Source organism: Pyrus communis, chromosome 6 (genome assembly GCF_963583255.1).
Source record: "Pyrus communis chromosome 6, drPyrComm1.1, whole genome shotgun sequence".
Classification (NCBI taxonomy): Eukaryota; Viridiplantae; Streptophyta; class Magnoliopsida; order Rosales; family Rosaceae; genus Pyrus; species Pyrus communis.
This window is the reverse complement of record NC_084808.1, coordinates 23,154,333-23,181,268: the sequence shown is the minus strand read 5'-3', so window position 1 is coordinate 23,181,268 and position 26,936 is coordinate 23,154,333. Positions and strand designations below refer to the sequence as shown.

Sequence of the window (26,936 nt, the reverse complement as noted above, 5' to 3'; positions counted from 1 at the left end):
CATACTAGTGTATAGAATTGTTGGTTTTAATAATTACCAAACAATAGTATCTACTTTAAGGGGTGAGGAAGTGAGTTGAGTCTTACAATGGACTTGACATAATAATGTGGTTTAACTCTGCCTTTGGCGAGTGTCAAACCTAAAATCTCTCACTTACAAGTAAAGAAGAATATCACTAGACCGTAATACTAAGTGGCATTAAACTTTTTATTAAATTATTCTAACTTGAAAATGACACAACTATTTTTGGTTGATAAAGAAGATTTTATTAATAATAATTTTTTTTTTAAAAGGGGAACAACTGGTGGCAAGCCACGGTTATCCACCCCTTACAGGGACCAAGAAGACTCACAAAGGCATTTCAGTCTCTCCTTGACCACAAGTATGGCTTTCACATTGTTTTAACTTGCTCTTTTCTCTTCTTTTTTTTTTGCATGTGGTCAAATAGTCAAGTGATAAGATGTTGGGATTATACCCATACATCTCGGGTTTGAAACTCCATCTCTCATAAATTATGTAATAGTTTCAAACCCTCTTCCCTTTCCCAATACTAGTAAACATTTTTTAAATAAAAAAAAACAAATATGGTAATGCATTTTCTTTTATGATTTCCTTTTCTTTTAGAAAAAAGCTTAGGAAGGAATAGCTACAATTAGTATTAGATTGAATGTGGTTGCCTCCAAAAGTTATGAATTATTTGATCCATGGTCCCTCCTTTCCAAAATTAAAATATACCAACAAAATTGAAGCTAGCTTGTTGGAACCCTAAAACCAATATATATATATATATATATATATATATATATATATATTTATTGGAACTCCCATCCCATGTGACATATTTATTATACAATGGAAAATAATTTAGCTAAAAAATTAGGATAAATTTTTCAATGCACTCTAACACGGCTCAGTATATCAAACTTAATAATACAATTAATTGAAATTTTGAAAAAAAAAAAAAATCAACCAGTTGATTATTACACTTACTATCTAAGCCATAATCCTAACATACTAAAAAAATTTCTCCAAAATTAAAAATCGCTCATATCACTATTGTGTTAGAATCCCTTTCAAATTAATCCTTTTCTATTCCCATTGTTTAACTTTTCAAATCCTGCATGTATAAACATAACCACAATAAAATACCAATCAATGCATTTTTCTTGTTTTGGTCGGGAGAAATGAGAATACTGATATGTAGTCGGAGGGTAGTTAGGTCAATTCAACTCGAGCCGATTCCATTATTTCCCATTGGCAGCAGATGTCTCAAAGCAGGGGTACGGGAACAAGAATCGTCAATTCCGTGTGGTTATAAAAATATGAGCTGACCATTCGTCCACGTGGTAGTGTTCTTCACCACCAATCTTGACAGTATCTCCACGCTGTTAACGCCTCTGGTAGATCCGTAATTCACGGATTTAACTTTTTGTCTTCCCTCCGTTAGTGGTTAAAAAGGTTTAAAGTATTTCCTCACTCGGGTCACGTGATTCATGTGCATTTCACACATTTGCTCTCATGGTTTTTTTTTTTTTTTTTTTAAATATCTGATGATACTGCAAGGGTTTGTAGCTAGCTCAAGTAGTTAACGGACGGTTATTCTTGTACCTGAAATTAGTAGGTTAGATTCTTGCTTTTCAGTATTACTTGTTGAAAACACAACAAAAAATTTTGGGAATGTTTGGTATCGTATTTAAAAAAATTCATCATTTTCAAACCCTTTTTTAAGAACATTTATTCAAAACAATTTATTTTTAAATTGTTCAGTATGAAATTCACAATTTTTTTTAAAGAGAAAAATCTCATTCTACACTGTAAACTTCTAAATTCAACAAAAAGTAAGATGAGAGAGAGGATAATGAAATAGGAGAGATAATCGGAGGAGAGAGAGAGAGAGAGATAGAGAAAAAGAAGGAAAGAGAAGATTGGAGGAGAGATAGAAATGATAGAGAGAAGATTGGAGGATTAGGTGAAGAAAGAAAGAGGGAGGTTTAAACTTAAAACTCTAAAAATACACTCTTGATATTTTTTAAAGATAGACTAATTCTTAAATTAATTTTGAGTCTACTTTTAAAAAAAAAAAAATTCTTACCAGATAAGTTTTCAACACTTAAAACTTGAAAAATGTTTATAAGTTTAAAACGTTGGATTCAAATAGAATACCAAATAGACCCTTATGTTTGTAGATCAATGTATTATCGATGGAAGAATTATTCATGATATTCGTATCCTAGCTTCTCACTTGAGATCCATTGTGTTTGCTTTCTCTCCTCGGTGATTTAACAAGACATCATACTTAATGGTTGTATCAATAAGATGATGTTGAGCGGATTCTTAATGTTGATGTGAATGTTTTTGTTCGAAGTCGATCGTTAATAAAAATTATTTTATTGTTTGACGTATCAGTATTTGATTCTTCATTTTCAATCAATCTGTTTACCGTCGTCTTATGTCCCATATCGGTTATAACGTCATGGAAGACATTGCCCGATACGATAAAAATCCTGGTTTATTGTCAGCGAGCCTAAAGTCGATGGAGGAAAAATTAGAGGATCACACGTCTTCGTATATCACTATCTTGCAAAGTCAAACTAATTGATTTTGTGATTCGGAAATCCAGAAGAATATCACGGCAACCTAGCTTAGTGTTCTCTTGAGATATTTTATCCAACAAAAATAGAAAGACGAAAATAAAAGGGAAGAAGAAAGTTGTGGTCGTGAGTCTAAAAATACTCATTAGTCGGCATCATAGCTGACTTTCTCCTATCTAGGAAGCTAAGTGAGTCGGTCACCTCAAACCTCCAACTAAACAAGGTCCAAAAGGAACCAAAACGGAATTTTTGGAAGTGGTGTGAGAATGTGAAGGTAAAAGAGTAATTTATAAGCAGCCTTTTTCTTTTTAAGTTTGCTAGATTTCATATTTTTGCCTTTTGAAATGTAATCCCTAAGCAGTCATTTCTTCAAGTTTGCTGCACACTTATGAGAGGTGGTATGGGAATGTGAAGGTAAAAGAGTCTCACTTTGGTGAAATGAGAGACCTTGTAATAGCTTATAAGATGTTGGACTACTCCCTATATTGCGAATTGTTGTTGTGGTAGAACCTGAACTTTCTTCAGGTATGTCATACTAATATGAGGGCTCGGGGCATGCCTAATGTGATCTCATCATGAGATGATAATGAATGTCTCCCCTTTTAACTTAATTTTATATACAATCAATCACTTTAATGTTTTGTTTAGTTATAAGTCTGCGCTACAAAGCCTAGCCAATTCCTAAATAGTAATTTCAATGTGTCTTCCACATAATGCTTATATAATACATTTATAATCTGTCGTATTTTTATTATGATCAAACTAATTTTTTTGTAATTCATTTCTTCATCAGCATGTCTAAATTCTTAAAAAACCATACCTAGCCTATGATCCATTATAATCGAGAAAGGGATCCTCTCTAGATCCCTTCCACCAAGTCCATCAAGTTTGTGGATGCAAAATTTTTGCCTTCTTCTTCTTTGACAAAATTGCACCTACAAAACAATCAACACCTTTGGTCAAGGTCAAGAACCTCACGCGCCCACGATGAATCGCTTTGGCCGAAGAACCTCCGATGCCAAAGTTAGAATTTAGAAAGAAAAATGTTTGGAGAGTTTTTGGGACTTTTGTAAGAGTGTAACTTACCTTTTTAGAGAAAATGAGATCCAATTTATAGAGCATGGCGGCCCTCTTTGGGAGAGAGAGTGGCCGGCCTTTGGATGTTTTTTTTGTTGTAATAGGTGAGTTATTTGGCAATTAATGGATTAATTAGGTAATAAATCAATTAATTGCCCAATTAACTCAATTTATATGGAATGTTTTGAAGGTTATAGAGTAAATACCTTGTAGGGAATATAAGATGAATATAGATGAAATAATTTTGAATTTGTTACCTATTTTGGGCACTTTTGGCTTGGTTGAGGGATGTTTGCCCGTTGCTTGTGTGTAGAAAACTTGGTGTACCTCGAGGGTAATTTTGTCATTTTAACCCAAAAATTCACGTGTCGCCTCTTGATTATTTTTGGCTCCACAAAGTTCATCCATCCGGATTATTAAAACTTGATGTAACGATTATAAATAATAAACTATTTTAAAAATTATAATAATTTTAATCGTTAAATTAAATTTTAATAGTTAAAATGAATGAACTTGATAGAAAATATCCGAAGAGAAACCCTTTCCGTATAATCGAATGGCAAGATCCCGAAAGATCTTAATACAATGCTCAGTTCCATTTTATTTCACCGGCGGAGAAAAGTCGTGGGAAGTTCAAGTACTGAACAGGGACGTGTCAATGGATTCTGCGAGTTACACGTGGCGACAATTTACTTGACATTATTGGTATGCTCAAAAGTATGGTCGCATGGTTTGATTTTTCGAGCTAAAATCCAAGATTTTCAATCTTTTTGGACCGCCGAAGCGCAACTTTGTCCGTATCCGCCAAAGTCACTTGCCCATGGCATGCATCATGCATGTAGGATTCATGAACATGTAAGGACAAAATTAGGGATTTACATTTATATTCATGGGCGGTTTAATTTGTCATGTTTGGATTTGAGTTGATTGCGTGTGCATTTTTTTATTAGTTAAATGGCATGCAGATTCAACGTTAGTTATTTACCAAACTAGAATCTATATAATGCTATAATTTTAATACATACGAGCAAATAGCGTATACTTTATGTGTGTAAACAATTTTTCTTAACAAATGCATATTTTTTTTTTCTATAATATTATTAAGAGAAACCTCCTTGTCGACTTTTTTTCCCTATTTTGTCTTCCTTACGTAAATATTGTGTATCAAAAGTAAGGGTAAAATTGAAAAAATAAGTATATGATTGTCATTTTCTAAAAAAAAAAAAAAAAAAAAAAAAATGGAAAAATAGGGAGATGATTGTCATTTTGTCAAAAGGTACAAAATTACTATTTTGCCCTCCTTTTTGTCAAAAGTGAGGGCAAAATAAAAAACAAGGAAAAAAAAAGTTGACAATGAGGATTTTATTAGTAATAGTATAAAGTATAGATACATATTTTCCTAAACATTAAGGCCATCTCCAACCGAAAGGTCTAGAGGGCCAGAGGGCCGAAAATAGCCCGAAAACTGTCTCCAACTGAGGGCTAAGCCAGAGGGCTCGTGGGCCCCACAGAATCTGAAAGGACCAAATGGCCAACCAGCTGGCCCAATCTAGCCAGCCCCGGGCTAGGCCAGAAATTATAGCATTCCTTTCGGATATAATCGACATGAATTCTAGGCCAAATTTCAAATGCCGTTATTATTATTATTTTTTTACAATTTTTTTTTAACACATTTTTTTCCCTATAACTTCTATTTTACAAAATTTGTTTTATATTTTTTTAAAATTATATTTTTTTTCCTATAACTTCTATTTTACAAAATTTGTTTTATATATATTTTTTAAATTCTTTTTTTTTCCTATAACTTCCTAAGCTATTATACAACATTAAATTAAACTAAGTAACATGAAACAACATTAAATAACATTAACCAACATATAACTTCTATTTTACAAAATTTGTTTTATATTTAAGTTGTAGTTTTTAAATAATAAATTATGTTTGGCCCTATTGTCACATCCCGGGCTTGACTCCATCGTAGCACGATATTGTCCGCTTTGGGCCCCGACCACGCCCTCACGGTTTTGTTTTTGAGAACTCACACGAGAACTTCCTAGTAGGTCACCCATCTTGGGATTGCTCTCGCGCGAACTCGTTTAACTTCGGAGTTCCCATGGAACTCGAAGCTAATGAGCTCCCAAAAGGCCTCATGATAGGTAGAGATGGGAATATATATATAAGGCTTACAGGATCCACTCCCCTGGACGATGTGGGATGTTACAATCCACCCCCCTTAGGGGCCCGATGTCTTCGTCGGCACACCACGGCCAAGGTTAGGCTTTGATACCAAATTGTCACATCCCGGCCCGGGCCCCCACCACATCCTGAGCTCGACTCCACCGTAGTACAATATTGTATGTTTTGGGCCCTGACTACGCCCTCATGGTTTTGTTTCTGGAAACTCACACAAAAACTTCCCAGTGGGTCATCCATCTTGGGATTGCTCTCGCGCGAACCCAAAGCCAATAAGCTTCCAAAAGGCCTCGTGCTAGGTAGAAATGAGAATATACATATAAGGCTTACATGATCCACTCCCCTGGACGATATGGGATGTTACACCTATGGTCCTTTGGCCCTCGGTAGAGACAGTTTTTTGTGATAGGGCTAAAATGAGCCTTATGGCCCTTTGGCCCTCGGTTGGAGATGGAGGCAAATATGGTCATGTACTATTCATTAAAATATTAATATATTGGAGGATCAGATGGCTAAAACGAGCCATCCGACTAGCCTTCAGTTGGAGATGGCTAAAGATCTAATTGTTAGAAAAGGTAGATCATAGTGCTACAAATATGAGACATTCAGTGCCACACAACATCGTTGCCACACTCTACATGTTTAAGAAGTTTAAGGGAGTTATTTTTAGAGGGATTATCCAAATATATATATATATATATATATATATATATATTTGTAAAGGAAACCATCGTTAATTGGTTTTTTATTGTGACGATGACATGTGACTACGTGATACACTCTCATTATTTTTTAGTATTAGTATTACTACCTTAGTCCTAATTATATCAACCAAGGGCGGAGCCAAGTACAAGGCTCCCTTAGGCTATAGCATAGGGAGAGTTTGGTTCTTCAAGTTTAAAAATATTAATTTTTGGGTTAGTTTATGATTTTTAATTGTCATATTTCACTTAAGAAATGAAATTTTTTAGTAGTAAGGATGTTTTTAAGAATAATAAGAGCTAATAGATGTTAAATAAACTCATCACTTTAACCAATCTTATATTTAATAGTAATAAATTAAAACTTTCATACCACAAATGGTTCCTTATTTTATTCACTTGAAAGCTTTGAAGACTAGAAACCTAGAAAACATAGCATAAAATTCTTGCTTCAAATTACTACATTCAATTTTTACTATTATATAACTTTATGTGGGCAACATAGGATTAAAAATTTGATTTCGTAGTAATAATTTTAGCTTAGCTCATCCACTGAATAATTTCTGGCTACGCCATTGATATCAACGTCGGCATTTTCACATATGGTACAACCTAAGTAAACTAATATTAATACAAAATGATGAAGTACCAACCATAGTTATTTTTGATACAAACAGATAAGCAAGCAGTCACACCAAAGAATTTCAATGCACTTATAAAATTAAGACTCATTAGTTATTTGTTTATATTTCCAAATTGGCTCTTTATTAAAATGGAAAACGTATACCCCATACATAATAATATACAATAAGGTGCTAGCAATATTGTTCAATAATAACAAGAGTATACATCATATTCTTCTCAGCAAACAAACAAGAATCTACTATTTTGGGGAAGTTGAGATTCTCTTCAGATCTCATTGTTCGGAGTCTAAGGACCAAGAAATATGGATCACTCAAATTGAATTATGCGATCCTTATTAGCCTATTCCACTGGCCTACTTTACACAAAACAAGGGCCTAGATCTTTTTTTCTTTCTCTTGTACTATCTTGACTTCTTAATCTTTGAATTTCAAACAGTGAGATCCGAAGAGTATATTAACACTATTTTGGGAGAGTGCTTAATACTTTAGTAATAATTAAAGCATGTAACAGAACAAAAAATGAAGGAAAATACTCGAGGAATGATTGAAATAATAGTCAAAGAACGGATAAGGTTGGTGCCCAAATTAAGGATATGGGGCCAAACACTGTTGAGCGAGCTGTGACTGAAATTGAAAGATTGAAACCATCCCCTTGCTTCCGGGGATGATGAGCATAACAACAAAAAGTTCGCATCTCCAAGTCAAATTTCAGAATTTGTTAGAACTTTGCATCTAAAACAAATCGCAGCTCCTTCCATGATGGCGAGTGATTAGCTTTCCTCACTCACTAATTCGTCTTTCAATCATTAACTAATAAAAACGTTAGGTAGACAATATTTTTAAATCGTTTCAGTGTACCTCTAGCAACTACTAACGGTAACAGAGAATACTTGAGAAAGGGAAAAAATATATGAACGTCATTTTCCCTTACACTTGTGTTTTATACTGATGTTTGTATTGAATAAATCAAAGAAAAATCAATGAATATAAACAAAAGTGTGAACAACGAGAAAAAAAAAAACAGGCGTAAATCATTTGCTTTAAATCGAACTAGAGAACTCCTCACCTATTTTGCAATAATGAGGGTCTATAGTTTTTTTTTTTCTCTTGAAATTAAGAGATTAAAATATCATAATAATGTTTAAGTTTGCCAGCCATCTAGTGTCCTATTTGCTTATGTGTATGGACTTGTGTGAAAGTGCTTTTCAAATCATTGAAACCGCTTTTAGAAAAAAAAATGTTTCTGAGTTCAAAAGTACTTAAGTGTTTATTGTAAAAAAAAAAAAAAAAAAAAAAAAACCATCAATTATGTACTTCATATGTTTTTTCAGAATTAACTTACATTTTATTAAAAATTGATTTTATTTAAAAAATATTTTTAATTATTTTAAGAATAATTTCAAACCAGCCCTATGTTAAAAAAAAATCCAAAACTTGTCTTCATATAATTGAGTCGCCACGAGTGGTTGACTTGTTGGTAATGAATCATGATTCATGATATTAGTTTGTTTAACTTTTACCTAAGAGGTAAAATGAAAAGTGCAAAAATGCATGTCGGCAAATGCCACTTGAAAAGCATGATACATACGGCCTTCTTTTTTCATTCACTTTCCTCCCTTTCTTTCACATTCTTTTTTTTGTCATTCTTTTTTTATATAAAACTAGCCTCTCCGCACGCGCTCACGCGCATGCGAGAGGCCTTTTTTAATCACGGGCGCTACGCGCCCCTTAAGATATATTGTGGTAGTTATTTTCTTTCTCATATGGCGTCCTAAAAATAAAATACAACATACAAATACAAATAAAAGGTATTGGAATATGATTAAGTTAGGTGTAAAATGCGTGATAAAATAAAGGCTCCTTATACGTGCGGAAGCACATACAAAGAGATGAGGAAAAAATAAAGGTAAAAATACTTCAAGGAATCAAATAATAATGTATAAGAATGAATTAAACAATTAATCTATGACATTAAGTTGAAGAGTAAGAATTCATATATATATATATATATATATATATATATATATTTTCCCTTACAGTACCACAAAATACACTGACTTTTATCACATTTGTTTGAACAATTTATCTTATTAAAAATTGCTAAAGATGGAGTTGATAGGTTTCTAGCTTCATAGTATGTTATCTATTATATCTTGATATATATCTTACCCTTTCCCATTCCACATGCAAACTGCTTTGTCAATTTTATGTTGCCACAATTGTAATTTGTAAGAACTCAATTTAAAAAAAAACTCCATTTGAATGAAGCCACCTATTAAGAAATCAAATATTACTCTGATACACATAAACTATGGACTAACCTGGGAGCGAAGATTATTAGTTTTAACCCCCAACAGCTCAATCTTCTCACCGCAATCAAGAACCTGCAAAACATATGAATTTTGATGACTAAAAATCGATCCACATTTACGTACATGTAATGAAAATGGAAAAGGAATATGAATAGTAAAAAGGAATTAGACTGAGAAAAGTCAGAATGACTATTCTCCAAATGAAACAGGCATCAAGTTCAACAATAATCGTTCCATATATAGATTTCCCTATAAGAAGGAGAGGGAGAAATAAATTATTCAGTAATTGAAAAGCATATTACGAACTTAAATGAAAACCCTAAATACTCTATAGCCATTCTACCAAAGGAAAAAAACTCTATACCCATGTTTTTACCTTTTTATCCATCTACGTGGTAGTTTTGTTTTGCTAGAAGACTACAAATTGAAATTTTTTTTTTAATTTTAAATCTGAATCATATAAGAGTATTTTTGGATTATGGTTATTTCAAAATTTTTGCCTTTTGTATTTATATATATAGAAGAAGAAAATATAATAATTGTAATAATATTATAAAAAATCCCGGTAAAGAAATATTGCATACCAAGAAATTGAAAGAAAGCAGGATAAGGAGGGAGATCGTGAGATTTGGCCTTAACTCATCAAAAGCTTGGAACTGCAAGAAAAATAATAATCAATAAATGGTTGTTATAAGCACATGAATAAGAATGCAGAGATTATAAATAATAAGATAGAATCTCACACAGAAAGGATAAAACAACAAAGAATTAAAGCCAGAGAGATTTAATGAAATCGTTACCATTTGTAATCCTATCATACGATTACAAATATATAAAAATTGCTAATATACAAACCAATGAAGTGAAACACCTCTTTCTTATGGATCTGCAACATTTGAAGTAAAGGGAGAATTAAAAATTACCATCTTCCAATCCTTCATTAAAACCAAATCCTTATCAAATGGCCAGAACCTCCACGCTATCACCTTCACCGCCCCTTTCTACGTACTGCGGTAAAATGCCCCAAGCGCATCATTTTTTTTTATGGGATTTTACTGAAAAACTTGTTCCTATGGAATTTCATGATCAGGGGATATGCTTGCAATGGATGTCCGTTCAAGTTTCTGGTTTTGTACCGTGAAATACTTAGTTTTGGACAGAAAGCGAACAATTTTACGTACCCCTTTGTCTCAAGGCGTGCGGTGAAATGTTGGCTATAGAAAATTGGGAGGAAGGTTTCAGTTCATCGTAAGTTATTTGCAAAACCGAGTTGCTCCGTCGCAGAGATTATTCAACTCAAGTCGGAGTTGCATGCTCAACTCCACCAAATAAGGTTGTTGCCACTCTGGAAATCGGGGTTTCACTGCCCACTGCAGCATGCTTCTGATCCCACCTCGATCGCTGCTATTTTAGAGTCGCATCTGAATCCATGGATGGATTCCTTCCAGATTTTTTCCTCTATATTTTTAGCTGTAATTTAGACTTCAAATTCATTCTTGATAAGACATGATGGAGAAAGAAATCAACGCCAAAAAGAGCAAGAGAATAGAAGAAGAGAAGAAAATAAAGAAAAATACATGAGACTGAAACGATTGAGTTTTTGCGTGGTGGATGGTGAAAGAAAGAGAGAAACTGAAAGCAACTGCTCATAGCAGTTCCAAACCAAACCACGTTCATCTTCTCTCGTGTGTAGTAATACTGGTTTTTACCATTTTATCCTCATTTTCTTAACTTTTTTGGATTTCAATTGTGAAGAAAACGAAGGGCAATGTTGGGTTTATTGAATGCTTCACCAAACTGGCCTTCTCCCTTTATATATATAGATTAATATAAAATGTTAATATGGTTTAATCATAACCGTTCAAATATGAGAGGAGAAAAAAGGAAGAAAAAAAAGAAGGAAGAGAATCATATTCTAATATATATATACAAGTAATTAGAGATAAAAATCTCAAAATTTAAATTCATCAAACGTTGATAAATAAAGTATCAAGCAAAAATTCAACCAACGGTCCACTAGGGTGAGACACGTGCCATGTAGACTAGCAATGGGGTTCGAGGTTTGACCATTTTTACATCATATGCCATCATTTCATATGAGCAGCCCCACTTTTGAATTACTACACAAGTCATGCAGACATTTTTACCATCTTAATTTCATAAATCGTTTGGACTTTATTGCTATTTGGAGAGACGATCTTGTGACTAATATACCTTTGATCTTCACAAGTATTCAAAATGAGGACTTTAAAAGAGCAGGACTGATGGTTTATAATACTAGTAAACCTCTTATGCAGGTTAAATTAGATGATTTATCGAACCTATCCATGTGGTTTGTAATATTAATGAACCTACGGTAAGGACCTTTCTATAAGTTTGTGAAATCACACCCTTAAAATATGTTGACTCACCATTAACATTTAAAAAGTTACTTAGTTGGGTCAAAAGTCAACGACCTAAACTGAGACAAAATTTCAAGAATTAAACCTAATAATTGTCTACATAATTGCTCTTACATCTAACTCTCTCAAAGAAAAAATATATAGTTTCTAGGAGAATATATTTACTTGGTTTTGACCGTCTAGGATTTTCTATTACAATTCAATGACATGAAGCAACAATAATATAACAAATGTTGTTGCGTTTTTAAAACTCGAGTATTCATCTACTAAAGACGTAAAAAGGCTCTTCTTAAGGCATTACAAACAAGAAAATATATGTTGCACTATTACTTAGTATGTCATCTATTTCACTGAGAATACATAAGTATTGCTCATTTTTCTTTTAATCATTTGGTTGCACAAATTTGATTAGATACGGAACCAACTTCTATTTATGGGGTTGTAGGTTACACATGTGATCTGCAAAGTGTTGTTACTGTCCACTTTCAATGCATGAAAACTACTTCAACAAGCGACTGAAAAAAATCATAAAAATATTAATTATATATATATACAGGTTAAACAGTATGCAATACATCATCAGCTGGTTTGCCCGAGAGGTTAAGGGGGAAGACTTAAGATCTTCTGCACATAAGTGCGCATGGGTTCGAACCCCATAGCCAGCAAAAATAAAATAAAAAATAATTATTATTATTTTTCTTGATGTATCCTATTTTAAGTCCTATTTTATTTCTTTGACCAAAACAAATAGCCCATATATTTATTTTTATTCACAAAATTATAAGGCCAATTTAATTATATAAATATGAATTGGGCCTACCGTGTTTCGAGTCGACCCCAGCTTAAGCCCATCACCTGGTTCACTTTCTTTTCCTAAATCACAAGAAAGCCCATCGCATTAAGCATTCTTTCCATTAAACCCCTCATCGATCTTTGTCTCCCAATTCACATCTCCGTTTTGGTTTGCATACTTATCAACTTCGTGCATGTTCAATGTATATATACTATATAAGGTCTTGTAACAGATGGAAGGGTTTTCGTGAATGTTGATTGCTATGAAAATGAATGGGTAGCGCCGAATTTATCATTTATTTTGAAAGAAAGTGCAAAATTTAATATTTATTCTGAAAATTCTGAATTTTTATTTGCTTATAGTATTGGAGGCAAACATTCCAAATTACATTATTATACCACTTTAGGTTTATTATATGAGCTGCATGAATACGGAGTTGCAACGACTTTACGCACATATTTTTGGGACATGGACTCACCAGTAGATTCAGTCATGTCCAAGTCATCCCCACTTGCACCACCAGGCATTGTCTAATAAAACTTGTGCACCAAATTTTCTAAAGCAACCTCTTTAAGCATCATGAAGAACTGAATTTCTAGGCAAACCCGTTAAGACCCGTTTAATTTGATATCGCCATAATATAGACATTTTCTTGCAGTTGATGAAGATGCGATTATTCCGTTCTCACAATATGCATTATAAACAGTGACTGCGAGAGAGAGTTTTCTAACCACCATGGGATTCTCTCTACAAAAGAAGGCCACTGAGGATGAAGTGAAGGAACCCCACACCTCATCAACACATGCCGCCAAAGACCTTCACAAAAGGGGGCCATTCTTTTTCTCTTTTACCAAAACAAAGAGCCCATTTCCCTTTTAAAGACCTAATCATATAAACAAGATGTGGGCTTACCGTCTTGGCCCAAATTAAAGCCCATCATCAATTCCAACTGGTCACTTCTAATTTTCCCCCCGCACAAGAAAACCAAAACGCAGTGTAAATAAGCAAGCATTCCTTCCACCATTTCATTAGCTCCATCTCACTCTCCGTTCTCCCTCCTTCCCTTCCTCTTCCTCTTCGTTTGCGAAATCATCAATTCTCCAAGGTATTTTCACAGCCCCTAATTTATCTTAAATCTTTCGATTTTATTTACCGAATCTGTGAAATTTGACACAGATTGCACCAGTTTTCGATCTCTAATGTTGTGTTTCTCAGAGGATTTTAAGAGCTATGAAGCTTGACACTACCGGTCTCGAAACACACGCGCCGTTGTGCCGCGAGAGCAGTGGGTTTCTCGACGGCGTTTCGGCTCCTCCGTCGTTCGAGGTTCCTACTACCAATGATGTGAGTTTCCATGTGCTTTTTGTGCTCTCTTTCCGTGGTTCTTAGTCTCTGCGTGGTAGAATTTGGCTGACTATGTGGATTTGATTATACGGTTTCCTCTGCTATTTCAGTTTGATGGATTTCAGAAGGAAGCTATCCAGATGGTGAAGCCGGCCAAGGGGACAACCACGCTTGCGTTCATCTTCAAGGATGGCGTCATGGTGGCGGCCGATTCTCGGGCCAGCATGGGCGGCTATATCTGTAAGTTGCTTTATAATGTATTTCATATTGCTTGCATATATGAAGTAGTTGTATGCTTTGTGCCATGAAGTTTTTGTTGGGGTAATTTGGAATGATGCTTAAACTGTTTAGTGCCTGTGAAGATGTTGCTATTTCACGTTTCCGAATGGTTTTGATTAATTGCTTTATGCCTCAGATTGGTATATTCTGTTAGTTTAGGTGTACTAGAGACTCCGGGCCAGCCCAAATTTTTTTTCTAGCTCCTGTAATTATTACAGTGTATGTATGTTAGTGTGATCCAAATCACCGAAGTTCAGTGTTTGCACAACTGAAAATCTAGTTCTCTTCTGCACATGAGGCCGCATTTGACTCTTGCTGTGGTTTGGATGTCGGAGCTAGTGGTTTTATTTTTATTTTTTACATTTACAATTTTGTTCCTTATCTTTTCAGCATCACAATCTGTGAAGAAGATTATTGAAATCAATCCTTACATGCTTGGTACAATGGCTGGAGGAGCTGCTGACTGCCAGTTTTGGCACAGAAATCTGGGGATCAAGGTAGTGCATCTATTCTGTTTTATTAATTTGCAACTTAAAAACTTTAGACTTGTCAGCTACGATTCATTTTGAAGGTCTGGATTTATAGTTTTTCAGTGCTCTATACTGTCATGATGTTTTTACGAGTACTTGGATGATCAATATGCTCAAGAAACTTTATCTCGATCAAATTTTATAGTAGTGGTGCCATATCAATGTTCACCTATTAAGGGGATCAGTCGGATGACAATTGTGCTGTTCATTTTGACTTACTATATGGTTATTGGTTACTAACAAACAATTGTTTGTTATATCTCAGTGTCGGCTGCATGAGTTGGCAAATAAGCGGAGGATTTCAGTTACTGGAGCATCAAAGCTGCTGGCAAACATTCTTTACTCTTATCGTGGTATGGGTCTCTCAGTTGGGACCATGATTGCAGGCTGGGACGAAACGGTAAATGAGATACAAATCTTGTCACGTTACATTTTGCTGTCATTTGTACTCATGTAATGTGTATCCTTGTTTGAGTGCAGGGTCCTGGACTTTACTATGTTGACAGTGAAGGGGGAAGATTGAAGGGGATGCGGTTTTCTGTTGGGTCTGGCTCTCCATATGCTTATGGTGTTCTGGATAATGGGTGTGTACTTTCCTTCACTTTTGGTTGAGTTTCAATTGGTAATCCGGATAACTGGCATATGGGAATCATTTGAGCCTTTGCCCTGATGTTGTGGTTGTAGCACAAGCACAGACATGCTTGCAGTTTTCCTTTATAACCATTTTTCTTTTCCGTCAACTGTTACTGTATTTCAATGCCATTGATTATGGCATTCTGCTTTGCCTTATCAGAAATTGTGTAGGCATTCCCTTTTTTCACCCTCTATTTTATCTAATAGATCGAAGTTTTCTCTACATTCTGGCTACTTGCAATTTCCTTCATATGGTTGAGTTTTATTTATATGTAGGCATTATCTTATTTTCTGTAAACGTTTTACTGCACCCGTTATTCTTCTAACTCAGGTTGCCTATGTTAGGTACCGATATGATATGTCTGTAGAAGAAGCTGCGGAGTTGGCTAGAAGAGCAATATATCATGCAACATTCCGCGATGGAGCCAGCGGCGGTGTTGCTAGCGGTAAAATCTCTCTCTCTCTCTCTCTCTCTCTCTCTCTCTCTCTCTCTGCACATTCATGACTTCTATATGTTTTTAACTTGTGTGTTTGTTATTAGTCTACCACGTGGGACCAAACGGATGGAAGAAGTTATCCGGAGACGATGTCGGGGAGCTTCACTACAGCTACTACCCTGCAGCGGCAGTCTCTGTTGAACAAGAAATGGTTGACGTCTGATGGAAACTAAAAATACAAGCTGTAGGATTTCGTGACCGTTTCTAGGTTTATATGTAAAAGCCTGATTTGTTGTATTGGGATTTTTAAGTCGACCTTCTAGTCTTTGTTACCTTTTCCTTTAAATGATGAATTTGATCTGTTGTCGTTGATGTTCTTCCATTACAATTCCTCGTGACCGATAAGCCATAACTACAGTTTAGTTGTATTTTTTACTTGTAATGAGAGATCTTATATTAGAATTTTATGAATGATGAGTTCGTTGTTGATTTATTCTCTATTTTTTGGGAGAATAGAAGGGTTGGGTCTCCCGATCTTTGCGTTCTAAACACAAAGACTCGAAAAGGATCTCGATTATGAGAAATGTATCAACAAGAAGAACCAATTTTAGTTGGGGGAACTGGGTCCCACCATCATGATGAAAATGTAGAACAACCAAACGGCGATTAATTAGGGTTGAGAACTTGAGAGTTAGATTGGTTCATGCCAAATTAGTGAGACCCCTTTCAATCAATGAGATCCCTTGAGCACGAAGCATGTAAATATAATTATTATATACCCTTTTAGTTGCCTGTATGTGGACGTATTTTTTATTGCGCACGATGTCATCAGTACTACTCGCTAGAATTTGATCGAAGTTACATATATATATATATATATTCATAAATAAAAAAAAAGCAAATAAAATAGGCATGCCTTTTTTATGTAAATTTAATTACTATATTGAGTTGAGGGCAGGTGCAAAAATCATATTTACTGATTTACATCTTATTTTAAATTTATGGGAGATGTATGAGTTGTACTCCGCCAAAAAAGATGTTAATTTATAAATTTCGTTTATTTTTCTCTCTTAAATTGGCAGGACACTTTCTAAAAAATGTGAGTATTTTGCATCCAATCTATTGAAAAGCTTTTTGGCCAACACAAAATATAAAAGGTCCATTCAAAAGGCATTTGCATCTCCAGTTGGAGAAGCTTTGAGTCATGCGAGATTTTTCATGTATTGAGAATATGATTTGGTACACTATATATTATAATACAAGTGCTTTGAGACTTGAAAAAAAAATTTCAACCACTTATAATATGACACTCAATGACGATATATCGAATAACATTTCCAGCATACTGAAAAATTTCTTTTAAGTCATAATTTCACAGATCCTTCCATTTTAATTGCCAATAAATTAGTGAGCAATAAAAAACAGGTACAATCATTCACATAAAAAATACGTTATTATTCCCATAACAATAAATACATTATTATTTTAAATATCCACCGAAATAAATGATGTCTAGATCCCAAACAATACTCTCTCTCTCTCTATTTTGTTAGCTTCCAAGCATGTTTTCATGATTAACAATGAGATATAATCATTGTGCAAATCCCACTAAAGGATAATTAAATTTACATGACTAGTAAAAAAAAAAAGTTGTTGGCTCCAAAATTTTTTATTTTTTTTAACAAACGATATTATTTGTATCAACAGGAGGAGAAGTGAGTTTAGCCTCACAAGTTACAATAAGTTAGCATTAATGTGGTTCAAATTCACAATTAGCAAGAATCGAATCTAAAACCTCTCACTTACAAGTAAAAAAAATATCACTACACCGTAGTATTAAGTGTTCCGAAATTCTTATTTAACACTCTAAATTTTCTATATCCAAAGAAATTGCCTTCGTTGATTTGATTGATTCATTAGTAATCTTGTCGCGGAGTTATGCTGCCCATTTTTTACATGAGAGTACATTGCTTTAACGAATTCTCATACCACATATCCGCCACGTAGTTTGGTTATGGAATGACTCATCATTATACGTTGGACAAACTGACAATTTAAGGGACTAAATGAATGTAGCTAAGTAAAGTTCCAGCAATATCCATGCACAGTAATATAATCAAAACTAATTTGATTCCATTGTTCATAAAAAAAAAAAAAACAAATTGATCCGATTGTTTATAAACAAATGATTCTTTGCAGACATTCATCCCAAAAGCAAATGTGCTAATTAAGCATTATAATACCCCAAATGAAAGAGGCTTAAAAACTTTGAGTTTTAATGATAAAGACAAAATAAAGGGTAAAGTGAATAGTACCGGGATTGACTTTTTAGTGTAAAATATGAGTTTTCGTTAAAGTGAACAGTATCGCGGGTTTTTCGTTAAAACTCCCAATTAAAAAATGACACTTTGGATGCGGTCTCTAACTACCAATGTTTTTTTATTGAAACCTTTGTAGTTTTTAGTTTTTGATCAAAGTTCTTGACACTAATGTAAAAATGTATTTCTATTTAGGTTATTATATTTTTAATTTAAAAAAGAAATTTTGTAGTTATTTATATTAATGAGATTTAAAATAAAACTCATAATTTATGGGATTAAAAATATCAATGATAAATTATACTCTTGTGTGTGTATATATACATGGGTACGTTCATAAAAAACTAACCAAAAAATTATTGTACCAAAACATGGGTACATTTTTCAAAAACACAAAAAAAGAAAAAAAGATATTATGTGACATCCCACATCGTCCAGGGGAGTGATCCTTAAATGTATATTCCCATCCCTACCTAGCACGAGGCCTTTTGGGAGCTCACTGGCTTCAAGTTCCGTAGGAACTTCGAAGTTAAGCGAGAAGGGGGCAAGAGCAATCCCAAGATGGGTGACCCACTGAGAAGTTGCTCGTGAGTTCATAAAAACAAAACCGTGAGGGAATGGTAAGCCCAAAGCGTACAATATCGTGCTACGGTGGTGGAGCGGGCCCGGGAAGTGATCCGCCCCGGGCCGGGATGTGACAATTGGTATCAGAGCCTAACCCTGGTCGCGTGTGTGCCGACGAGGACGTCGGGCCCCTAAGGGAGGTGGATTGTGACATCCCACATCGCCCAGGGGAGTGATCCTTAAATGTATATTCCCATCCCTACCTAGCACGAGGCCTTTTGGGAGCTCACTGACTTCGGGTTTCGTAGGAACTCCGAAGTTAAGCGAGAAGGGGGCTAGAGCAATCCCAAGATGGGTGATCCACTGGGAAGTTGTTCGTGAGTTCCCAAAAACAAAACCGTGAGGGAATGGTAAGCCCAAAGCGGACAATATCGTGCTACAGTGGTGGAGCGGGCCCGGGAAGTGATCCGGCCCGGGCGGGGATGTGACATATTAGGCTTAATAACATTATTAAATTTATTCTATTAAACTTGACATAAATACATTCTCAAAATGCACCCATAAAAGTTTAAAAATGGATTAGAGAAAAGATTGAATGAATTTTATATAAAACATGGGTACATTTTATATTTAAAAAATGGTACATTTTTCATATAACAAATTGGTATATTTAAGAATGGGTACATATCAATTTTTTATAAAAAATTAATGGGTACAAACTTATTCTAATTTTATTTTTTATATTTTGGAAATGTTTGAATTGAAAATTAATTAGGAGTTTAATAAGGGTGTGAGTATTAAAATTCTAAATCAATTACTAATTTTTATTGTAAAAATTATGTAACTTACATGTAATTCATTAATATATTAATGATAGGAACTTTCATCAAAATCTAAAAAGCTAATAAAATCTTAATCAATAAACATTAAAGATTAAGAACCAGATACTAATTTTTTCTTAAAAAAATATGTTAAAAATTTAAAACTCAAATGATTAAAAATAAATAAGCTATAAAAAATCCTCGATGAAAAATGTGTCCTATTCATTAAAAAGAGACGCGAGTCAATATTGTATTAATAATATGGATGACATCTCGACAGCATAAGAAACAACGTCAATTTTCAAGAAAGAGTCCAGAAAATGAGGGAATGTTAATTATAACGAAATAGACCTGACCTACCTACACTATGACATCACCATCATATGCCTTGAAGACAATAATAAGACCATCTCTTAATGAGCAAAACTATATTAAAATAGCTGACGTGATAATTTGCCTACTTGATTGTCTCATAAAAAAAAATGTCATTCCACATAGAACTAGGCAATGTTACCTACTTCGGAAAGTAGACACTACAAAATTTGCCTAATCAATTGACTATTCAACTAGAGCTTAATTTTGCCTATACGGCTCGTTAAAAGAAAGAGAAATTGTATTTGAACTCATATAATTTCACTTTACACCTAACTTAAATTTAAAATGTGAATTGTCATTTTTATCCTATTGTATAGTTACCATCAAATACATGATGAAATCAACTATAAAACTAAAATTTATTAATAAACCCACTACCGCTTCCAATGACAATTGTGGGATTGAGGCTCATTCGAATTGAGGAATATGAAATAAGAATTGAGGAATATGAAATAAACAGGCAAAAGAACGCATTCTACATAATTCATGTATTTATATCATTATTATTGGGGTAAATGACAAAAAACTACCTCAACTATTGGTGTCACGACATTTTCATACTTTATCTTTTAAAATTGACAATGTCATACCTCATCTTACGAATTTGTGACAATGTCAGACCTCCGTCAGTTTTTCTATTAATTTCTCTGTTAAATGCTGATGTGGCTAGAGACGGAGTCCACTCACTAATCCAACTGGATTAAAAAATAATTAAATTTTAAAAATTTTAAAAATTTAAGAATTAAAAAAAAAATGGCCTAGGGGTGCGGGCCTCCATTTTCCTCCACCCGCACCAACCTTTTTCTTTTCTTCGACATCCACCAAACTCTTCCCCGTCCCCCAAACCTTCCTTAACCCACCCCCATCCCCCACCTCTTCCCTTCCCCTACCTTTTCCCGTCCCTTTCGAACCCAAACCCTAACCCTAATTCCCCATTTTCAAATAGAAAACCCCAACCTTCCTCACCCGTCCCCCCAACCTTCCCTACCCGTCCACCCTTCCCCACCCGACGCGGGAAAAGAGCTATCCCCGGTAAAGAGGTGGCCGGGAGCATCTATGCAACAAGGCCAGAAAACAGGTTTGTAAGCACCAAAATATTTGCCATCGAAACCTGGTCTCGGCGTTTGCCGAAGAGCTGTGTGGCGATGATTTTGGGGTATTTGGACCTGCCGAAAATTTACAAATTGGTGAAGCTGAATCGGGCGTTTCGCGGCGATGATTCTGGGTTTTGTTTCTTGTTTTCTGTTTGGGTGCCAAGAAAGTGTGGGAAAATTGGGAAAGTTAGATTCTTTGAATTGAATTGTATCATTGGGGTATGGGTTTGATTGGTTTCTCTATTTTCTCATCTATCGAATTTTGTTTTCAATTTTTGTTTAGCTGAACCTTGGGAAGGAGGTGGAGATGGAGGAGGAGAGGGCGGCGGTGGGGTGGTGAAGGAACGTTGGGGGGGGACGGGTGGGAAGGGTTTATGGGTTTTGGGGATGCAGGTGTCCAGGGAGAGAGAAGAGAGAAAGGCGAGAGAGTGGATCCCACAATTTTATATAAAAAAATAATTTCATTTTTAATTTTATAATATTTAATTATTGAAAATATATTTAATTATTTTTTAATCCAGTTGGATTAGTGAGTGGGTCCCGTCTCTAACCACGTTAGCACTTAACAGAAAAACTGACAGAGGTCTCACATTGTCACAAATTCTTAAGTTGAGGTATGACATTGTCATTTTTAAAAGATGAGGTATGAAAGTGTCGTTTGATCCATAGTTGAGGTAGTTTTGTGTAATTTACCCTTATTATTACTATTGTGTGTACATGTATAAGATGATTTTGAGTTCTGTAATTCATGTAGATTGGAATATGGATTTGCAGATTACAATTCCACCCCCCAAATACACATAATCCTAAAACCGAGGTTAAAATTTGAGATTAAAGCAATTGAAAAACGCTACTACATTCTCCAATTCCAGAGAGATATCCAGAAAGAAAATGTTTGAATACATTTGTTTATCAAAGGATAAAAACGATGAGAATCCTATTCAGACAAAGCACACAAGGATTAAAACCCAACTCGATTTCCATTGTAAGAGAAATCTTGTCAGCACAAAAGATAGTGACATATGATTTAATTACTTCATCTAATCTTGTCTGCTGACATAATTTTCCGACTTCAAATTGCTTGTTTGATCAGTTCATTAAACACAACTCCAGACATGTATCGACGTAACATTCAACGTAAAGTTTTTAAACATCATTCATTTGATTGCTCTCTTTACGCCTTGAACGAGTTATGGAACATTGATTTTGGATTTTTTTTCTTTTAAATAGGTGTAAAGATAAATTCACATATTGAATTGAGTTTGTGAGGGTAATTGAGGTAATAAATTTATGTTTAAAGAGACATTGATAATTTATCTAAAAATTATATAGATGCGAAAAGAAATTACATAAGTTCAAATAAAATTTATCTCAAACAAATTTGGCGACTTATTTACCTGCTCCAGTGGAGATCCTCTTAAGTCTTCAGTCAAACACACCGTTAAAAGGCCACCACTCCCTTCTCCTTCCTTTGCTTCTCTTCTACCCCTTGCTTCTTCCTCTCTCTTTTTGGCGGGAAGTGGACCCCGCCAATCAAATTTCCTCCTTCCGCTGGTCTCTTTCTCATAAATACCCGCAGCACCACCCCACCCACAGCTCCAACCACCCTCTCTCTCTCTAAACATGTACTTCAATTAAAACCCGCAATCTCCATCTCCTCCCATTTCTCCGGCCAAATTATGGAACCTTCCAGTTTCTCCGCCCTCCTCATACTCCTCCTCCTCGTCGACACCACACTCTCACTCAACTCCGACGGCCTCTCCCTCCTCTCTCTAAAATCCGCCGTTGACCAGCCCGCCGACGGCTCCGCCTTCTCCGACTGGCTCGACACCGACCCCACCCCATGCCGCTGGACCGGCATTTCCTGCATGAACATCTCCGGCTTCGCTGACCCCTGCGTCGTCGGAATCGCCATATCCGGGAAGAATCTCCGCGGCTACATTCCCTCCGAGCTCGGCAACCTAGTAAACCTCCGCCGCCTCAACCTCCACGACAACAACTTCCACGGCTCAATCCCTTCCCAACTCTTCAACGCTACCTTACTCCACAGCATCTTCCTCTACGGCAATAACCTCTCCGGCCCGCTTCCACCGTCGATCTGCAACCCCCCGCGTCTCCAGAACCTCGACCTGTCCAACAACTCCCTCTCCGGTCCGCTCCAGAAAGACTACTTGAAGAACTGCAAGCAATTGCAGCGGCTGATCCTCGCGAGAAACAGATTCGACGGAGAAATTCCGGCGGGAATTTGGTCCGGCATGAAGAATCTAAACCAATTGGATCTCTCCTCAAACGAGTTAACCGGATCGGTGCCGGACGATTTCAGCGAGTTGAAGTCTCTGTCGGGCGCGCTCAACCTATCGTACAATCACTTATCGGGAAAGATTCCGAAATCTCTCGGCGATTTACCCTTGACGGTGAGCTTGGATCTCCGAAACAACAATTTCAGCGGCGAGATTCCTCAAACGGGGTCGTTTTCGAACCAAGGCCCCACCGCGTTTCTGGACAACCCTCTGTTATGCGGGTTTCCGCTTCAGAAAACTTGTAAAAATCCCTCCGCGGATAGTCCGAATTCGGGATCAGGATCGGAAAATAGTCCGGTAAAGGGTATGAGTCCGGGTCTGATTATCCTAATCTCGGTGGCGGACGCCGCCGGAGTGGCGTTTATCGGATTAGTCGTCGTTTACATTTACTGGAAAAAGAAAGACGACGAGAACGGATGCAGTTGTACGGGAAAGAGCAAATTTGGCGGCAACGAGAAGCGCCACCTCTGTAATCTCTGTCATCTCTGTTCTTGTGCTTGCATCAATGGCGGGTTCGGGAACCAGGATTCGGATTCGGGCGACCCGGAAAAGGCAGAGAGGGGAAAAGGGGAGGGGGGTCTCGTCGCGATCGACAAAGGGTTCACATTCGAGCTGGACGAGCTGTTGAGGGCGTCGGCGTACGTGCTGGGGAAGAGCGGACTGGGGATCGTGTACAAAGTGGTGCTCGGGAATGGAATCCCGGTGGCGGTGAGGAGGTTGGGGGAGGGCGGGGATCAGAGGTATAAGGAGTTCGCGGCGGAGATTCAGGCGATCGGGCGGGTGAAGCATCCGAATGTGGTGAAGCTGAGGGCGTACTATTGGGCGCCCGACGAGAAGCTTCTCATCAGTGACTTCATTTCTAATGGCAACTTGGCCACTGCACTTCGCGGTAAGTTTTTTTTTTTTTGGCGCCCTTCCGTTGACTAGTAGTCTTTTTGTCTATTCTCTTCACAGTAACACCAATTACATGTAATTGGTAAATGAAAGGTCTTCATTCGAATTTAGATTTCAACATCTTCGCTTATAAGTGAGGATCTTAATTTAAACGTTACGGATAATAATATTAATTTAGATTTTTAGAGCATCTCTAAGGGAAGTAGCAAAGATAAATTGCTATGATATGCAGGAAAAACGCATCTTAACGGAAGTAGGCAACTCAATTAGCAAAATAAAGGAAAAAAAAATTAGCCAAATAAAGAATTAGCAACTAACCTTGTAAATATTTCTTCAAGATAGCAATTGAGTCTCGCAGTATATTTTATTTAAAAAGTATTGTTTAGTAAAGAGTATAAAAAATAAACCCATAAGATGGGAAGAAACCAATTATAGTTCAGTTATGAAACGGATATCCATTGAAAGAAAGGAGTTACAAATCTTTTGAAATAAAGGAGTTACAGATCTGTTGAAATATTTGCCAACTTGGCAAGAAAAATGACATGATTATATGTCACATTGTTTTCTCATATATGGGCAAGTAGGTGTACGCATGTTATTTGATGGGAGTTGAGATCCTCTCAGGATTTCTGTGTTCAAGATCGTTGGATTTGAAGATTCGGGATGTTCAAGGGGCTTGGTTTTGTGTGAGATGGGCTAGTGGAGATTGCAAAATTGAAATTGAGTGGTGCGGATTTCTTTATCCATCAACTCTGAACACAAAGATCCGAAGAGTATTTCAATTTATTTGATATGTTGATGGCACTATTTTTACCTTGCCTTATATTGGACTAGTGGAGACGTGGAAAATGACTAGTGAGCATGTGCGCATTTCCGTGAGCTCAATCACAATTCACTACGTGGTAGGTCAGGATAATCATATCATATTTGGTGCAGACCATTACAGCTTTTTGGCCTTGCTAGTTGTAAGGATAATTTGATGGGAAATGATTTCCGCACCATTTGAAACTTCATGGACACTCTACTCCTTTTTACCTACTCAATTGAGCATCAAAGGAGAATCAAGGGTCAGAATTAAGACTGCATGTGCAGAAAATGAAAAAGAATGTGTGGAAATCATTCTTGTTTGTCGATTAAATATCTGTTCGATGTTAATGAAATTGGAACTTTTGAAGCAGAAAAGTGAACCTCCGTTTTTAATTTGATTGCTTGGTATGGATAGAGTAGATTATATCTTTTGTGCAGGGGAAACGTAAGGGGTAGATTTACTTCCTTTGTCCTCTGCCGGAAATGATTATCCTACTTTCTGCCTTTCTTTTTAACTTTCCTTGGTGTCATGGAGCCACTGCAAATACCATGTCATAATTCGAGTCGATAACGTAAGCTGAACGCTATTGAAACTGAATGTTTTGAATTACAAATGTGCAGGGAGAATCGGTCAGTCATCATCAAGCCTCTCATGGACAACGAGGCTAAAGATCGCCAAGGGAACAGCCCGAGGTCTCTCCTACCTGCACGAATGCAGCCCCAGAAAGTTTGTCCACGGTGACATCAAACCCTCCAACATTCTCATCGACAACGAATATCAAGCCTACATTTCCGATTTCGGACTCAACAGGCTGATCACAATCACAGGCAACAACCCCTCCTCGGGTGGCTTCATGGGCGGGGCTCTCCCTTACATGCAACCAGTCCAAACAGAGCGATCAAATAGCTACCGTGCCCCGGAGGCCCGTGTCACGGGCAGCAAACCCACCCAAAAATGGGACGTGTACTCGTTTGGTGTTGTGTTGCTTGAATTGCTCACAGGGAAGTCCCCGGAGCTCTCTCCGACCACGTCAACTTCGGCCGAAGTCCCAGACCTGGTGAGCTCTGTGAGGAAAGGGTTTGAGGATGAAAACCCTTTGTCGGATATGGTAGACCATGTGTTGCTGCAAGAAGTGCATGCCAAAAAGGAGGTGCTTGCAGCTTTCCATGTAGCTCTTGCATGCACTGAGCCGGACCCTGAGGTTAGGCCAAGGATGAAAACCGTCTCTGAAAATCTTGAAAGGGTTGGAACATGAGGATCGATACGTATACATAGTCGGGAGATAATTTCCGCGCTTTCTTTTTGTCCCGCTGCACTTCTCCTTGTTGTTCGAGCTTCTATATTGAATATAAATTAAAAAAGAATCAAGGGACAAAAATAAAAAGAGCAATGCAGCGGTGGAACTCATTTCTCCAAATATAATCATGAAGTTTGACGTTCTCCCGACGGATTTGAAGATTTAGTTTTGTCAGATGGTGAATTTTGGTAAGTTGTGGTGTATTTATTTTGAAGAATCAATTCGTTCATGAAGAACCCCATTTATTTTTTGGAAGTCAAGCAAATCCCCATAGCATAATTTTGTTATACAATATTTATTTAAAATTGATAATTAAGAATTCGCTACATTTTTGTAATTTAAAATGTTTAGTTTCTGCCAATTTCTATTAACTTGTAATAATAATGTACGTTTTTCTCCATTTCCCCCCTCAATTAATGCGTTGTATAATGTAGATTCATAAGTTCTTAATTCAACAATTTTTGCCTACCGTCATTTTTTCTCCTCGTTCACCACCTGATCCAAACCTAGCTGATTTTATTCAACCTAA

The 26,936-nt window shown here is 36.2% G+C and overlaps 2 protein-coding genes and 1 non-coding gene across 4 annotated transcripts; all 3 read left to right on the top strand.

Moving 5' to 3' along the window:
* The first annotated feature begins 12,502 nt into the window (after nt 1-12,502).
* Nucleotides 12,503-12,585, top strand: TRNAL-UAA (transfer RNA leucine (anticodon UAA)). Its single transcript has one exon. It is a non-coding gene; the product is annotated as a tRNA-Leu (tRNA).
* Nucleotides 12,586-13,720: 1,135 nt separating this feature from the next.
* On the top strand, nt 13,721-16,318 carry LOC137738142 (proteasome subunit beta type-5-like). Of its 2 annotated transcripts, none has more exons than XM_068477771.1 (8): nt 13,721-13,818; nt 13,890-14,057; nt 14,168-14,297; nt 14,727-14,833; nt 15,132-15,266; nt 15,347-15,450; nt 15,845-15,945; nt 16,041-16,318. In XM_068477771.1, the coding sequence occupies exons 2-8, from the start codon at nt 13,944-13,946 to the stop codon at nt 16,157-16,159; spliced, it is 810 nt and encodes a 269-aa protein (XP_068333872.1). In that variant the 5' UTR covers nt 13,721-13,818; nt 13,890-13,943; the 3' UTR covers nt 16,160-16,318. The 2 variants fall into 2 exon arrangements, with proteins under 2 accessions (XP_068333872.1, XP_068333871.1); XM_068477770.1 differs by having other exon boundaries at nt 13,722-13,818; nt 13,929-14,057.
* Nucleotides 16,319-22,536: 6,218 nt separating this feature from the next.
* On the top strand, nt 22,537-26,833 carry LOC137738084 (receptor protein kinase-like protein ZAR1). Its single transcript, XM_068477686.1, has 2 exons — nt 22,537-24,297; nt 25,731-26,833. Exons 1-2 carry the CDS (start codon nt 22,788-22,790, stop codon nt 26,363-26,365), a joined length of 2,145 nt encoding a protein of 714 aa, XP_068333787.1. The 5' UTR covers nt 22,537-22,787; the 3' UTR covers nt 26,366-26,833.
* The last annotated feature ends 103 nt before the right edge of the window (nt 26,834-26,936 follow it).

Bases quoted from the DNA above. Each gene is read 5' to 3' on its own strand.
- LOC137738142 (XM_068477771.1), top strand. From the start codon at position 13,944: ATGAAGCTTGACACTACCGGTCTCGAAACACACGCGCCGTTGTGCCGC. The intron at 14,058-14,167 runs GTGAGTTTCCAT...CTGCTATTTCAG, and splicing joins AGGTTCCTACTACCAATGAT to TTTGATGGATTTCAGAAGGA. The intron at 15,451-15,844 runs GTGTGTACTTTC...TGCCTATGTTAG, and splicing joins TATGGTGTTCTGGATAATGG to GTACCGATATGATATGTCTG.
- LOC137738084 (XM_068477686.1), top strand. From the start codon at position 22,788: ATGGAACCTTCCAGTTTCTCCGCCCTCCTCATACTCCTCCTCCTCGTC. The intron at 24,298-25,730 runs GTAAGTTTTTTT...ACAAATGTGCAG, and splicing joins CTTGGCCACTGCACTTCGCG to GGAGAATCGGTCAGTCATCA.